At 41.0% G+C, this 16,345-nt stretch overlaps 1 protein-coding gene across 1 annotated transcript; it reads right to left on the bottom strand.

Annotated features, from left to right (window-relative positions):
* Positions 1 to 1,205: 1,205 nt before the first annotated feature.
* Positions 1,206 to 14,236, bottom strand: KCNG3 (potassium voltage-gated channel modifier subfamily G member 3). The gene is made up of 2 exons (XM_068185835.1): positions 13,587 to 14,236; positions 1,206 to 4,999 (listed from the first exon to the last, which is right to left on the bottom strand). Exons 1-2 carry the CDS (start codon positions 14,195 to 14,197, stop codon positions 4,354 to 4,356), a joined length of 1,257 nt encoding a protein of 418 aa, XP_068041936.1. The 5' UTR covers positions 14,198 to 14,236; the 3' UTR covers positions 1,206 to 4,353.
* Positions 14,237 to 16,345: the final 2,109 nt, after the last annotated feature.

Here is a 16,345-nt window from a genome sequence, read left to right on the forward strand (position 1 = left end):
CAGGAAATTGACAGGTCTGGCTGCTGAATTTAGCTGGCTGGTGTGTGCATATGTCCACTTCCTGGAAGGTGTTCAGATCTGATAAGATTTTTGTAGTTGTTAACCAAAAGGGAAGAGACGAGTGTTTTGAAACACATCAGGACTTCAGTTTTACTTTGGAATAGGAACATTAATCATGCAATTTAATTCATGCCTTTACAGGCATGAATTGCATACATTATATTAAAAAGCTGTGCCTTTTCTTTTAAAGGCATGCATATCAAGATAGGAACCTTACATTAACAGGATTTTAATCTTTCTCAAACTTGCTGCTATGCACAGCAGTATAAGCCACTGTACAATAAGAATTAATATCACATTTTAATTTAATTAATTAATATCACACACTTTTATATGGCTCATCCCTATGCTGATCAGACTGTTTAATATCATCAGTCAACCAAACTAATATTTTTTTTGTGGGTACTCATCAAGACAATATTGTTTTCAAGCTTTACATCAAGGGAAAGGATAATCTTCCATTCATTGTGATATTTGGGATGATGCTTCATGTAGAACTTTAGAAGGAAAATACCCTAGAGAGCTTTCCAGAAGGAAAATACCCTAGAGAGCTTTCCATTTCAGGGACTTCATTAATGATCAAGTATTTTTAAGTTACACCCAGTACCTTGAAGGATTACAGCCAATATATAGTTTCCAATAAATCAGTCCTATGGTTTGAATCTAGTATATAATGTATGATTAACCTTGGCAGTTCAAAAGTCATTGACACTGGTTTCCATTTTAGATGAACCAAAATGCTGGATCACAATTGTACAAGCTGTCTTCATTTTTCTCCACTTTTATTCTAGTTGTATTTCATCTGATTTGTTCCAGATGTGAATGTTCCCAAGAGAAACTGCCCATCAAGTCTTTTATTGTATAGGGTTCAAACTGGCAATGATTAGAAATGAGCCAGCTTGCCTTCACTTGGCTTTTGGCTTTGAAATGCTGCACTTTGAAATAGAGTGCTGCACCCCATGTCTACATAAACATGGTCTCCAGAAAAATTTATAAAACAGTTCCAACTGTTTAAAATGTGGTTATTTTTGACTACACATATAATTCATATTTTGTAAAGTTTCACTAAAAGAAACACTGGTCTGTTGACCAGTGACCATATATTACCAGAAGTCAAGCATCCTAATTACCCTATAAAATTCTGGTTTAAGGCTACCATGAAGATTATTTTATTTCAACTTGGTTTGTAAGGAAAATAAAGTCTACACACTGATAACCATACAATATTAAAAAGATAAAGAAAAAAAAACTAACCCAAAAAACCCACAAACAGCCACCAAAAACCCACTGCAGGATCTCTCCTTTGTGGGCTTACATACAGCAGTTTGAAAATATTTTATTATAACTTAAATTAAAAAAGAACATTAGGTCATTCTGTTCACATTTTGCCATATAAAAATTGAACACAAATTGTTCAAAAAAACATAGTATGACTTAAGATAATCTCCACAGACTTATTCCTTTACACAGTTATTTTCATTAGATTTAAGTTTTTACACTTGGAAAGGATTCTTCATCTGAAAAACACTTCATAAAGGATGAAACATTTTGTTTGTATACCATATATAGCCTGGATCGTTGAAAACTTCCTGTCCTTAATTGCTTATGCAGAAATGATTCATGGTGCAAATTGGTATTCACAAGTTATTATGTGCATTAATTTATGTTTTTCCTTTGTACAGGCATCTAAAGATTAGATTTATAGGTGGTGCTGAAACACATTTTATTTTGTCTTGAAATCAAGATTGCAACATACTTTATATTCACATTCTGTATGGATTTTAAGTTATTGTCATCATGATGATGGTTTGGGCGTTTTGTGGAGGAGGGTTGTATCTCAGAGTTTTGGTTTGCTTAAATACAATACGTGGACAAAAGACAAAGTAAGTTTTAAGTTCTGTGACAAACAGTATTTTTCCCAAACATTCAAAACAGCACATGAAAATCTGTGGGCTAAGTTCTTACATGGGGTCTTTCACCTCTTTTAGCTAAAAAAACAAGAAAAAAAAATTTAATTGGAGCAAAATAGAAAAAGAATAGCAATTTTATACTTAGAAATGGTTTTGATATTGTCAAAATAACTTTTCATTAGAAGATGAAAATGTCATTTTCTTTAATGTCTATGTTTGGATTAAAGTCTGAAATTTTAATTTTGTCAGGGAGGAAATTTTTTGTGAGAAATAAAAAAAACCCAAACATTTCAACTGACTATAATATATAATATATGCAGGATATATATAGGTACACATGCAGGAATACAGAGCCAGCATCTCCACGGCTGTAAAACATCTAAGTGTCTCTGAAGTCACAACTTGCCTAACTAACATCAGCTGTGAATCTCACCTAAGAAAGAAATTTTTGCTGATCTCATATTCACCTCTCTGTGGAATGCTGGAGCAGGTTTCTGAGCAACATGATTTTGACAGAAAAGGCATAAATATATAATAGTGTAGGGAGCTACAGAGCTAACCTTTGAACACACTAGTGGCAAGAAACAGAGGTATGGCTGTAACAGCACTCAACAATGGAGTCTTGAAGGGAAAGTCAAGCTTGTCTGTAGGAAGGCTACTAAAATTCTTTCCAGGTCTTCAGAAAAAATGTGATTGCAATGTATTTCTTTAAGACTACTTAAGACTAAGACCACTTAAAATAATAATGACTCTTTGAGGTCTCAGGGAAGAGCCTTCAATATACTGGTTACTGATCAATGTGGCAGGTATATTTGAGTGAGCAATTCCAGGGATGTGTTTTCTAGGTGGTACTCATTTCATTTCTAAAGCCTTTCACAGTTACATATATAAAAGATAAAAGATGCCTCTACAGCACAGTAAGAGTAAACACAGTATTTTCAGGCAAGCACACAAATTTCAGCTGTGCTGATGACTCTGAACTTTCATGTTAGCATGAAAGCTCCCTGTTGATGTTTATTGGTACCTAAATTTATAAAGCTGTACCTTGATGTGTTTTAGTATCTAACTGCACATTTCTATGTAGCAGCCTTCCAGAATTACATTGAACAATGCTATTAAGCAGTACTACACAAGAAATGTAGTGAACAATATTTCAGAACCTAACGTGATTCATTTTCTAGTAACATTGGAGAATACACCATTTTGCCAAGTGCAACTCACACTTCTATATTTTACTTTCTTTGGTATGTTCTGGGCTTTTTACAGTTGTTTTTAAAATTTCCATTGAGGTATATCCTTTAGTAAGGATTGCAGAGTTTAAGATGATGAAGAGTTCCATCTGACAGGGAGCAGGTACTCTTGTTTTCCAGTGCTTGCTCCAGGCCACTTCAAATGATGGAATCTTACAATTTGCCTTAAGAGAACTCTCACTATGTTTAAAATATGTGGGGTAGGGAGGAATTCAGGGAGGGAAAATCTGTGCTTATGAGAATATAACTTCAGGTGGATGGAGTTGAGCTGAATGTATATAAAATTTGGAGAACTCCCCACTAACCTACCAGGAAATGTATATATATATATCAGTCCCTGATTTCTTATACTGATCTTTGTAAAATACAATACTTGCTTCTACTTACAGTTTGGTTCCAGAGAAGAAATTAATTGTGACCTAAAGAAGTCCTTGCTTACAACATTCAGAGGTTCACTTCTTGCACTTCTTTGTGAACTCTCAAATTCAGAGAAATGCCACTAACTTCACTGGGTTTACAGAAGATTTGTGTGCTTCCTCAAAGATCAGAATCAGGCCTCAAGGTTTTTTTTTTGTCCTACAGACCTATATTCTTAATCTTTCCTGAGTCACAGAACCAGCTCTACCTTGTTGCAAAGTACAAAAGTAGCAGTGATTCTCCTTCAGCATATAATTCAGTTATCTGAGTTAAAAGTGGAGATACTTCAGGCAAGAAGCTATCAATGCCTCTGTGAAGCATTTAGATATTGGAATTTTTGAAAAAATTCTGCTACACATTGCTTAGAATGATTTAGGATATAATTACAGAAATTACAGGTCTCAGTGTTATGCCCATTTTTTGTTCTGCTTTTTTTTGTGGGAAGGCAAACTGAACACCAAACTGGTCTGGTTGAGGACTTCTGAATCCTCTTTGTTAATTTTGTTCTCTCAAATTTCAAACATCACTCCCTCTCCTTGCAAGGTGCTCAAGGCAGATGGACATCCTTCCTGTCTGAATGGTGACAGGCTTTCTCCAGGCTGGTGAGAATGTTGTTCTACAGGACCATCCAGTCAAGGAGGACACGCGAAGGGACCTTCCACCGTTCTCTTCTAAGACAAAGCTTAGCAAGTAAGTACAACAGAATGCAAGTTGGGTCAATTTAAGAATTCAGCAGAGAGGCTTCTACTGTACCTAGCAGATCGGAACTTGAGCTCATGGTAGCATTGCACAAAACTGTGATAAATGAAAGTGATTGGCAGGGCTAATAAAACGATGCCACTAACCACACAAATTCCTCCAAGAATCCTTCCTGGTACAGTGATGGGACACATGTCACCGTAACCAACTGTGGTCATCGAGATGATCACCCACCAACAAGCAGCAGGAATGCTGGCATAATCCTTATTCTTTGTTCCCAAGTCCAGCCCATTTTCAAGAAGCTGTGAAAGTGCACTGAAAATTGCCATAGCAACACAGATAAAGACAAGTAGCATCACCATCTCTCTGTAACAACGCTTCAGAGTCAGACCAAGTGTTTGAAGGCCAATGAAATGACGGGCCAGTTTAATCACCCAAAAGATTCTCATCATTCTTAAAACCCTCAAGGTGACTCCAGCCCTCTGAAGCTGTGAATTTTCCCCTGTGAAAACTGTCATTAGAACAGAGATGTAGTAAGGAGTAATTGCCAGCAAATCAATGATGTTCAGAGGTCTTCTGACAAACTCACACTTGTTTTTGGAGACGATGAACCTCACAATGCATTCTGCAGTGAACCAGCCTATGCAGATAGCTTCAATTATCCTGCCAAAAGAAATAAAGGACAGCATTTATGCTCTGTGCAAAGTCTTCAGGGGATGTTTAGTTTGTTCACAGATATTACCAAAGTGACACTTAGACTTTCACAGACAACAAACAGAAAGCCATGCCATCTTTATCCTGCACCTGATACTGGATATCAGCAATTAACCTGAGGATCTAGTGAGAGTTTAAACTGATAATTGCTAAGAACTCATTCACTGATCATTTTCTTTGAATTACGGATTGCTGCTAGTCATAGTACTGGGCAAATATGCCCACAAAAACTGGAATCATGCAGGAAATGATAAGACATCAATGCCAATGTGCAACCTTATCTAGAACAGCTGGGTTTGGGTTGGGGTTTTTTTTTGTTGTTGTTGATTGAGTTTTGGGGGATTTAAGGGTTGTAGATCAGTGAACTGTCTGGTTATGAACAGCAATGTATAGAACCAGACTGCTAAACTAAAATGGAAGTGCAGATGGAGTAGGCAGAAATAAGTATTTGCATTGGATGATTCATGCATATTAGTTCTTTAGGAACCTACCTAAACCAGTCTATCTGATCTGCATCCCAAACAGGAGCTTACCTACATTCATATCTATGTAGGTATTGCCACTAAATACAGATGGTATTTTATCTTTCAGTATTGCACCCATAAAGTACTAAGCTTAGGTAATCCCATTTACCACTGTGCTTTGCACTACTGAATTTTCTCTTTTGCTGTAAATATAAGTCCACCTAAACTACATTGCAGCAAAAATCTGAAGGTAAACAGATGTTAAGGTAATAGGCAAGATCCTCTTCTTGCCAAATGCAGAAGAAATCCTGAAAGGGGATTTCACTATGTTCTTAAATATTTTCAAGTCCCAGTGTATTGAATGAGACTTGGGAATATCTCAACTTGAAACTGGTGGAAGGTAAAAACAGAAGATAAAAATGTCGCTCAAAGATTATTTAGTAACTGTTGTGCATGTGGTCGCAAATCTCCCTAAGATTTCAGAATGTGCTCACTTTTTTAATTCATGAGGGCATAGAAGCTAACCTTCCCCTCATTTCTCCATTTATCTTTTTAACCAACAGTTTGAGCAAAGAAAAAGCTCATCACTGATGCCTTCTCTTATCAACAGCTCTGAAACTGGTGTGAGATCAGAGATTCAAAAATACTGCCAGAAAATACAACCAGAGTTTTTTGCTACTGCAAGGACTCTAACAAGGTAGTGTCTGTTGAAACATTTTGATTTGCAAGTGAAAATCCAACTGTCATTTCAAACCTAAAATTTTTCTTCCCTAACACATCTGCATAATTTCTTACCAGTTCTGAAATCTATTTGTATTAATAAGATAGTGGCCTGTTAGAAAGATTCTTCTGTAACTGATGTAATTATAGACTCTTCAAATTAGCTTTTTCATAGATGTTTTACAAAGTAAAATTTTATTTATTTTTCATTAATTTTTTAAAATTAATTTTCTTTATTTTTAAGCTAAAATTGGAAGAAAGAGTAACAGTCACTTGGTGTAAACTCATAATGTACATTGTAATTTTAGCCACAGTAAATTTAAATGAACATAAAGTAATTACTTAAATATTTAGTCATGTAAAATTGGACAATGTTTTTATTTTTTACAAATAACAATGGAAGTTCTGTAAGCAAGTGGTCTTTCTTAATACAGGGCTTGTAGAACACTAGTTCATGTTAACACCTTTTGATGGAAAGACTTTCGAAATTCAAAACCAGTTTGCTCTTAAGAATTAGGTGTTCTCTTAAAAATTAAGCTTTTTGAAACTTCCTTTATGTTTGGAAAAAAAATAAAGAAAAAAAGCTTAAGCTTACTTAAATCCTTTTTATTTATGATGGGGAAATACCTGAGATTTCCCCAGTACAATCAAACAGCAAGATCATGGTAATGGACAAACTGATGATGTCTGAATGTACTTAGATATTGGCTAGTTGAGATCTCATGTAATCATTACAAGAGGATAGAAAGTTGCAGTCAGGAATATTCAACAATTCCAACAGACTATTTCTTTACATTTCATGAGATTTCTCTGGTAGTGTTGTCTGTCTCCTATGACATGAAGCATTTAAATGAAAAAGAAATTTGTAACTATACAATTTAAAGCTTTTTCACTTGCTATTTCCTCCTGATGCCCTGATAACGTCAGAAACATGACTCTTCCATTTTGTCACCCCTTAGACAGGTTATCTCTGTGTTGAGATTTAAGGAAGTTAGGTCGTAGTGATACAGTAGAAATTTTCTTCATGTATCAACATTGATTCAGTGGTCATATAACTTTGGGGAATAGTTGTGGAAGTAGAAGTCCATGAAATATGATCAATCCATTGTTTTACTCTGGCAGTTCCTGGGACAAGAAATACCGTAAATCAGTTATACTTCAGTAAGAAGGACTGAAGAAATCTTATCTTGTAGAATAGATTTGAAGTGAGCTAAGGAATATCACTGATGCAAAAATGACAAAGCCAGATCAAGGCAGTGGGGGATACATTAATTCCATTCCATTTTAACTTGCACTTCCACTTCTCCATTTTGCATCCGTCTTTCTTTTCCTTGGCAGGGAAGCAGATAATGAAGAAGGGCGTCCCTTACTTTTTTCCTTCCTCTACTTACTTTTCAGCCATCAGTGAAACATTTTTCATTTTTCCTCTCTTGTCACTCCTTTTTTGCCCGTGTAGATGGATTTTGGCAGTACTGGTGAATCATACAAAAATGAGTGCTGTGGTGAGAAAAACTAGAAACCTCTGGCATGTTGGGAAATCTGGAGTGCTACATTCTACATTTCCACTTTCAGATCAAGTCTCCCTCTCCTTGCAGTGATTTATCTTTATAGTTAACCTTATCAGTGGATAAATAACATCTAATAAGGAAAGCAATCTTAACAGTCCTTAAGAGAATTTAACAGAGAATGAAGTTAAAGCCAAATAAAAGGCATATACTCAGAATCTAAAGTACCTGTATTTTTCATAATCTATTCTTTCGAAATATTTTCTGCATATTCACAGGACAGACTGCTTTTATTGCCTATGTTTGGAATAATGCTGTATTAAAATCTGTAACTATATAATTAAATAGTGCCTTTATTTGGTAAAAATATAGTACCTATTTATAAACTTCCATCGTAGTTTTTGGTTGGTTGGGTTTTTTTCAGTTTTAAAATAGCTGGTACCCAAAAAGGAGAGGGGTAATTAAAAACAAAGCCATTAAGTATTTCCTTGAAGATTCCCCACAAATTTTATGAATAATCACAGAAAATATTAAATCCTAATTTTTATTCAGTTACAGACCGTTCCTATTGTTCATTGTCCCAGACTGAAGCACATAAAAGAGAGTTTTTCTCACAACATTTTAAGCTGCTTGGTACTTAGCAGTCTTTCAAGATTGCTCTAATGAATCTTTTGTCCATAAACAGAAAATCAAGCTTTTGTAAGCCTCATTCCTACTGAAATTGCATCACTGTTCAGTTTTCTGTTCCATATGATAACTTTCTCTCAGAATAAGCTACTTTATGTACAATGAGTTAAACCATTTCAGAAATCATTTTTTCAATCACTAACAAATTTAGTTTGTTATTACTAAAAAAGAAAACTATGTTGTAACTATCTTAAATTGTTTCAACTTAGCAATATTCTTTGTCTCAGCTTGCCAATTCGTATACGTTCAATATCCCCTGGTGAGTTGGTTGAAATCAAGCCAAAATATTCCTTAGTGGCACTATTATCTATTAAGCTTGTAAATAAAACATACACAGCAACAGGACACATGAGGAAAACAGATGATATGATTAAAGACAGTATATGACAGGATTAAAGACTGTCAGCACTGATTTTTAAATTGTTGCTAAAGCCTATTTCCATGTAAAGCACATTAAACAGGAAAAATGTCCAAGCAGTAGCTAGAATGATCAAATTCCTACTCACTCCTAAGTGATTTCAGCAAATGTTTGGGGTTTTTTAATCCTTTTGAAATCAAGGGCTTCCTTCTCACTAGAAACTGTGGAGTAAAGGCCACAGAACAGCTAGTTTCCCTGAATTAAAAACCCTGCTGGCTTTTTTTTTTTTTTCATTCTGTCCCTGCTTTGGTAGAAATTATATGTTGTCATGCATTAAACTCTAGTGCTTTGTGTGGGAGGCTGTAATGACCCATCACTCCTCAGGGAAGGGACAAATCCCTTTCTCAGCTCAAAGAGGAGACCTGGTTACAAACATCTTGAGCCCTGAGATCCTCAGCATTTTTACCCTATATGTTGAACATGACTGGCATCTAGCCCTGTTGAGTTTAAGGCTTGGCTGTGCCCAGGCAGTGATATACATCTGTTCTTTGTTTCACCTCTATTTTTCAAAGAACTGCTAAATTCAATAGAACAATCCATGCCTGTGTTTTTAACTTGGGTCTTTGGTTCCATTCTCTACCTTCAGCCCACTGTTTTAACCTAGCAAAAATGTGATATTCAAGTTAGATCTTGTCCAGGAAAGGAGTTCTCACTGTTTTTTGAAGAGATGTTGAACATGAACATTCAGGTGTTCTGAAATTCCAGCACTATAAAGGAATAATATTTTTTGTATGTCTAAAATTCAAATGCAATTTTTTTAGGCTGATATTTTGCAAAGACTAAAAAAAGCCCACTGGCTCTTGATGAGAGATGCTTTTTGGAGAAACCACCGTGTTTATTTGCTTTTGCTTATGAACACAGAAATGTAGGCTTGATAAGTCAGTGATTATTTCAGTACAAACCTAATCATGATTGTTAAGTGGAATGGGAACATCCATCTCTTCTTAGTGCTAACAAGCTACTCATACTCAGCATTAGAAAAACAGTTTTAAGGCAGGTAGATAGAACTGTGCTGGCAGTAAGTCAAGCAGCTTCAAATGATTTCCTATTACAGGCTTGAGAAGCTCTCCCTAGAAGATTACACTCCCAATCAGTGCATGGACAGGTCCCTGAGCAGAGACTCACAGCATGCATCTGTTGGCACAGTTCAGAGGACAGCAAAGATGACTTGAAATTGCCAGAACCAACAGAAGGCATTCCTGCTGTCTGCTCCTAAACTCTGCAAATCTAATGCAAATCTTCAGTTCGGGTAAGTGGAACTTGCCAAGGCAGGGAACGGAACAAAAATCTTTGAATGAAATAAATTTAATAACTCATCCCTCATCCTGAGAACAGACCTCAGAGGAAAGGCAATTCCTCTGCAATCAGGGAATTGTATTTCAGTGTCTGTAGTATCTGTGAAATTCCGAGGTGAGATTTCCCATCCCTCTCTCCTTCAATAAAGCTTACGCCTGGAGTTCTCTGTTGCCTTCTAAAGCGTGTTATCCCAAAGGATCAGAAATAGCCATGGGCTGTTCATCCTTTGAGAGTGTGATCACCATGAAAAGGCATAGCAACGTAATGGTTTGTGAAAAAAGTTTGGTGGGTTTAATTCCTCTTCTGCTGAAGGGATGTTCATACATGGAAAACAAATACATCTGGTGTTAGCTGGCAGCCCCAGTAGCCCTCACTGCAAACCTCATTTTTGTAGATGTCAGAATTAGTGACCCCCTCACTTGCTGAGATGATGTCCAGGTAAGCTGAAGACACACTGCTGGTCAGCTGCTTTCAGTACAGCTGTCCAAAACAGTTCTGGGAATGGTTATCATGGGAGTCAGCCACAGAAATTGTCCATGTGGCACCTTTCTGACATAACACACTGAGGCAAGGGCAGGGGAGCTTATTGTGAGAGACCAAAAATATCAGAGTTGCTGGGTTTCCTGAGGTGTTCTCACCTCTGTGGCTTATGCTGAGCTCAATAACCAACTACATCCAAATCTACAGCCTAAGGATTTCTAGAATAGTCCATTTCATCCATTTTCACTCCTAAAACATCTCAGAATACATTTTTGAAATAATGTGCAATTTTCATACTGGTAATTACAGTGTCATGCGAGTCACAACTCACTTGTGTACAGTATTAATGTAACAATTTCTCTTGGGAAAAAATTTAAATTTTTGTATTACTATGTTGGATAGAATTTCTTTATTTTGATAAGGAATGCTGTTTAATAAACAAATGACAGAATTTGATTTCAAACTTTTAAATGTATCAGAAACAAGTGGACAGATTTTTAAAAGCCTTCTCCCTTAAGAGGGACTGTATTGCCAGAGTATGCAATCCCAGAAACTTCCATGGGATTTCTGTGGTCAAGCCACTTGGCTACTTAAGTTTTGCAAACCCAACCCAACTACAAAGTAAAGAAATCATGAACACATAAAGGCAAATAAAATTAGATGACAACTGGGCATGTTAGGTCCAATCCTACGGCACATGTCAGTAGTGATAACTACACTGGACAGCTCACTTAAAAGCAACTGTAGCTAACATGTTCTTTTCCAGCTATAACAGACTTTTTAGCAATGAAGCAGCATGTGCAAAAGAGAGGAGTGACTCCACCTTGGTGGTCACCTGTGGACAGAGAGGCACACATTTGGAGGCACACATTTGTGTTTGTTTTCCATGTGTTTGCCATCAGATTGGGATCAGTTCCTGTGCAGAGTGCAAAGGTTAGATGACCCAGTCTGTACTGGTGCTTATATGTGACAGACTTTTGTGACATTAGTAGAAACTTTTCAGCTGGTAGAAACTTTTTTTTTTTTGTTTTGGTTTTTTTTTTTTGTTGCAATAACATGGAGTACTACAGCTGGTACAGAAGAAACTCACCCCATCATTGGTAGTTGTCCTTCTGGTTCTAAAAGGAGTCTTCACTGCCCTGGGAGCTGTTTGGTTATGCTGCACCTTACAAGTACTTAGGACCTTATCCTTCTAACACTTGTTATACAATATGCAACTGTTCAGAAGAGTACAATTAGGATCTTGAAGATAAAGGCACCATGAAAGAAAAATTACACATCCTATGCCGTGTTCCTCTCCAAGCTGAACTCTTTCTTGCAAGAGAAAACTTGTGGTTGATTCCTGCACCATGAAGACATGAACAAAGACATGACTGATGTGGTTAATGCTATTGTAGTGTTGCATCTATTTTCCCATGCCTCTTGGGAGTATCTCAGCAATTTGCTGCCATACAGAGGTCACCCACAGCATCTAATTTTTGAAATAACCTTGCTAAGCTTTTTAACTGGAAAAACCTTTAGGACCTTCTTTTGACATATTTGAATCTAAGCAGGAATCAACAGCTTCTCATACTGCATCTGCTTTCTTTTTGTTCATACAATTAATTCTTTGGCTCAACCACAATGAGAAATACAGGTGCAGTTTTCCATTAAGCTAATGGAAACTATGAAAATACTTTCCAAGGAATTAATCTGGCTACTAAGATATAATATATCACATTCCAATTAACTCTATGGTAAAAGATGATGATTTCATAATGACAAGGCTGCAATTTCACTGTAGTGCTCTTTTAGAAGAGCAGAAGCTGAAAACTTTTTGTTGAATATCCTGTCTGTTTTTAAAAAAGGGAGAAGCTAGAAAATACCAGAAATGTTTGCTTCTTTCTTTATATGTCAGTCTTATTTATGGGAGAAATTCTACTAGACTGGTCTCAATTTTGTTCTCTAGGGAACAGGGAAGAGGAAGGAGATAGAGAGGGATCAGAAGAGTGAGTGCAAGAGTTGCATCAATGTAACCCTAACCTGAGGTCACAAGAAGATGGAAAAGGGTTTGTTCTTACCAGTAAGGCTCAGGATTGAGCCTTATACCCCATGCCTGTTTTCTGCAACTGTTTTGCAGTGTTTATTATGCTTAAAGGAAACGTAAACATCTGTAACATTTATACACTGGGGTGCTTGAATGATGCATTTGCAAGAGCCTGATGTGCAGTTTGATCATCTCCGGTGTTCCCCACATAGAGAATTTGAGATGTAAAGGGAGGAGAGGGTGTAAGGCTGTTCCCATATATAGGATTTTACCGGAGCACTATCGTAACAGGCATTGTATCTGCTCTTGCAGAAGGACCTGTACGAATACATGCGAAGTACTTACAGGATTTGTCTTTTCCCAAAAGAAAAGACAAAGGAATTGCATTCTTTTGGAAGGTTTGGTTTTTTTTTTTCTCCATAATTGTAAGGCATAAATTGATTTCCGGAGTGTCTGAAGTTACTCTGTGTGGTCCCGTGTCTCCTTAAAGCCTTAAAGGGGGCAATAAGAGCTCCAAGAACCTTCACGGAGGGAGGCACCCTCACTGCGAACAGGAGCCGTATCTCGATGGCCCCGCTCCGCTGTCAGCCTGCCCAAATCCGAGCTTGCCACCGGCCCCAGCCCGCCTGCAGCGCGGCCGCTCCGGGCGTCCCCCGCCCGTCCCCTGCGCTCGGGGCCACGGGTGCCCGGCAGAGCCCGCTGGGAGCCGGAGCTGCGGAGCAGCGCCACTCCCCCGACACCCCGGCATCCCTCCCCGGGCCCCAGCTCAGGGCCTGGGTTACAAGGCGTGCAGACGATCACCGCCGGTGGAGGCTACAGCCACGGACCGTCAAGACAAGGGGCAGGAAGGACACACTGGACGGGACACACGGGGACCGGACAGCGGGAAAATAAAGGATCCTCCTACCCTGAGGGCTCCCTCACTGACTCTGCTGTGTACCTGCTCTGCTCCTCCACGCTGCGATTCTCCGGCGCACGCCACTCGGGCAGGGTGCTGGCGCACAGCACCACCATGGACACAATGACGAAGAGGATGGAGACGGTGGCCAGGACCTGGGCGGCCACGGAAGACGTGGGCTCCTCAAAAGTCCTTCTCATCCTCTCGAGCCACTTCCTGCCCTCGGCTCCCGGTGGCCGCCGGCCCTTGCCCTCGGGGCCGCCATTCGGCTCCTCCGCCGCGTAGTAGGTGCACGTCTCGGACATGCGGTCGTCGAGGCGGCGCTGGCAGCAGTAGTCGAGGTGGGAGCCCTCCAGCCCCCAGTAGATCATCTCGTTGTAGAAGGAGAGCTCGCACATGTGCGGCACGAAGCGCAGGTGGCCGTGCCGGACGTACAGCATGATGAAGCCGAAGGCCTCCGAGTGCCTGTCGAAGAAGTACTCGTTCCGCTCCCGGTCGTAGTCGTCGCACACCTCCAGAACGTCCTGCTCCGAGAGGCAGCCGTGCAGGCGGCTCACCCGGCGCAGCGGGAAATCCTTCAGCACCTCCCGGGAGAAGGAGTACCGGGTGCCCCCGACGTTCAACACCACCGAGGGACCGCGGCCAAAGTTCATGGCTTGGGCGGGACGGAAGAGGGGAACGGCGGGCAGGGCAGGGCGGCGAGGCAGGGGCAGCGCGGGCGGCAGCGGCTGCCCCGGCTCCTGCTCTGCGCGCACCGCTGGCGGCTCCCGCTCGGCGACGGGGCGGGCAGCGGGCGGGGAGGGAGGCAGGGGGGGAGGGACAGCGGGAAAGACGCGGCCGCGGGCGCCCCAGCGGCCGCGCAGGAGCGGAGCGGGGCGATGCCGCTCGCAGGTGCGGGCGCGGCTCAGCGCCGGCGGGCGGACGCCTCCGCGGGGCCCCGCCGGGGCGGGAGCGGGGGCGCGGCCGCGGGCATGGCGGGGCCGGGGAGCTCCGCGCCCGGCTCCGCTCCGCTGCGCTCTGCCGGTGCCGGCTGGCAGGCGAGCGAGGGGCGGCGCGGCGACGGCGGGGTGGGGACACGCCTCCTCCCCCGCCCGCGCACATGGAGCGGAGCGGGACTCCCGCTGCCCCCCGCCCTCCGTGCACCCCTCCCGGCAGAGGGTTTGGGCGCAGCGCGGGGGCCAGCCAGCCCCGCTGTCCGCCCCGCGAAGCAGCGCTTGGTCGAAGTTGTCCACTAAACGCAAGTAACACTTTGTGGGCGTTTTCCCCCCTCAAGAAAAGCTCGAAGTGAAATGTTTGAGCACGATGCAGCTCGCTCCTTCTTCGCGGCAGCCGACGGCCAGCGCCTGTCTTTCCCAGCTCGTTTGTTTGCCTGCCGGGGCGCCGGGCGGTCCCGGTGCCCGGCAAGGGCAGGGCGGCGGCGGGCAGCGCTGGCCGCAGCGCTGGGCTTCCCTGCAACACACAGGGTTCTGTCACAGCCCATCCGCCCCGGCCCTTCGCCGTGCGCATCTGGATAGGGAGACTCTTGTCTTTTTCCTCCTCAGATAGTGCTTAGACACCAGGAAGAGCCAGGTGCAATAGGCAGTCTTCTTCCCTGCTTCTGCCCACCCTGGTCTCAGGTCTCTGCTCCCGCAGCTTCCTGTGTTCCTCTGTCCTGCACCTGTTCTCAAGATTAAAGCAATTATTAGCTGCTGCGACCCTGTCTGCACTCTAAAGCTTCGATTTCATTTGGCTGCATCAAGTATAGAGAGTTAATTTCTGCTACTGATGGTTTTTTAAATTAATTTTTTATCCGAATATGACAGTTCTCCAAACTGAGGTATTTTCTAGGCTCATTAACATCTGGAATATCTTGGGCTAAAAGCAGGGAAGACACAACTCTCCCTTTCAATGAGATGCTTCCAAGTTGTCAGGAGAAAGAGCAGGTAAGTATGTCTTTTCCAAACCAATGCCAAAGATTTGTCACTTAGGTGTTGTGTCTTTAAAAGGGCATGCAGGTTAAACCAGTGTTTTCCCATCCCCGTTCTTTGTCTCTCTAGATGTATGCGCTTTATGGGTTGTTCTTGCTGCCAAATTACTTTATAAGCTGAGATTTCTGAGGCACATTTAGGCGTATCAAAATAAATGAATAGTCGCCTAATTGTGTAGTAAAAATTGGGTGTTGTTGGTTTTTTTGTTTTTTTTTTTTGTTTTTTTTTTTTAATGAGAATGATATTAAGCGCTTCTATTTTTAAGTCTATTTGTCTATTGACTCCAATAAAAGTCCCCGTTGCCAGCGAGAGAATCCCGCGGTCTCTGGCTGTGGTACAGTGGGACCACGAGAGGGCGCGGTTAGTCACTGTTCCCTCTTTGTTTCCCGGTTTTCGCAAGAAACCCACCCGAACTCCAAAATGCTGTCAAGTACACACACCGGCGTGTTCCGGCGCCGTAGGGTCATTTATGATGTCTGCTTAGTCATGCTGATGTTTGTTTTCATATAGCTGGAAAGGTTTTTCCTTCCAGCAGTTGCGTTCACAGAACCATCAAATAATTTCCCTTGGAAAAGACCTTTAAGATCATCGAGTCCAGCCATTAACCCCCCGCTGCCAAGTCCACCACTAAACCGTTTCCCTAAGCACCACATCTACACATATTTTAAATGCCTCCAGGGATGGTGACTCAACCACTTCCCTGGTACAGTTAGTGTATTTTTCTATTTGTTAATTTTATAAGTAGCAAACCCAAACTTCTTCTCGCTTCTTTGATGTATACCTTCTGTCTTTCATTCTTTCAGGAACAATCATTAGAAAATCTGCTTAAAAATT

This window comes from Anomalospiza imberbis, chromosome 3, assembly GCF_031753505.1.
Source record: "Anomalospiza imberbis isolate Cuckoo-Finch-1a 21T00152 chromosome 3, ASM3175350v1, whole genome shotgun sequence".
Lineage (NCBI taxonomy): Eukaryota > Metazoa > Chordata > Aves > Passeriformes > Viduidae > Anomalospiza > Anomalospiza imberbis.

What these genes read in the sequence shown, in the direction of transcription:
- KCNG3 (XM_068185835.1), bottom strand. Translation starts at nt 14,197, where the DNA reads ATGAACTTTGGCCGCGGTCCCTCGGTGGTGTTGAACGTCGGGGGCACC. An exon ending in AGCGTGGAGGAGCAGAGCAG is followed by an intron (nt 5,000 to 13,586) that starts GTACACAGCAGA and finishes TTCTTTTGGCAG; the next exon opens with GATAATTGAAGCTATCTGCA.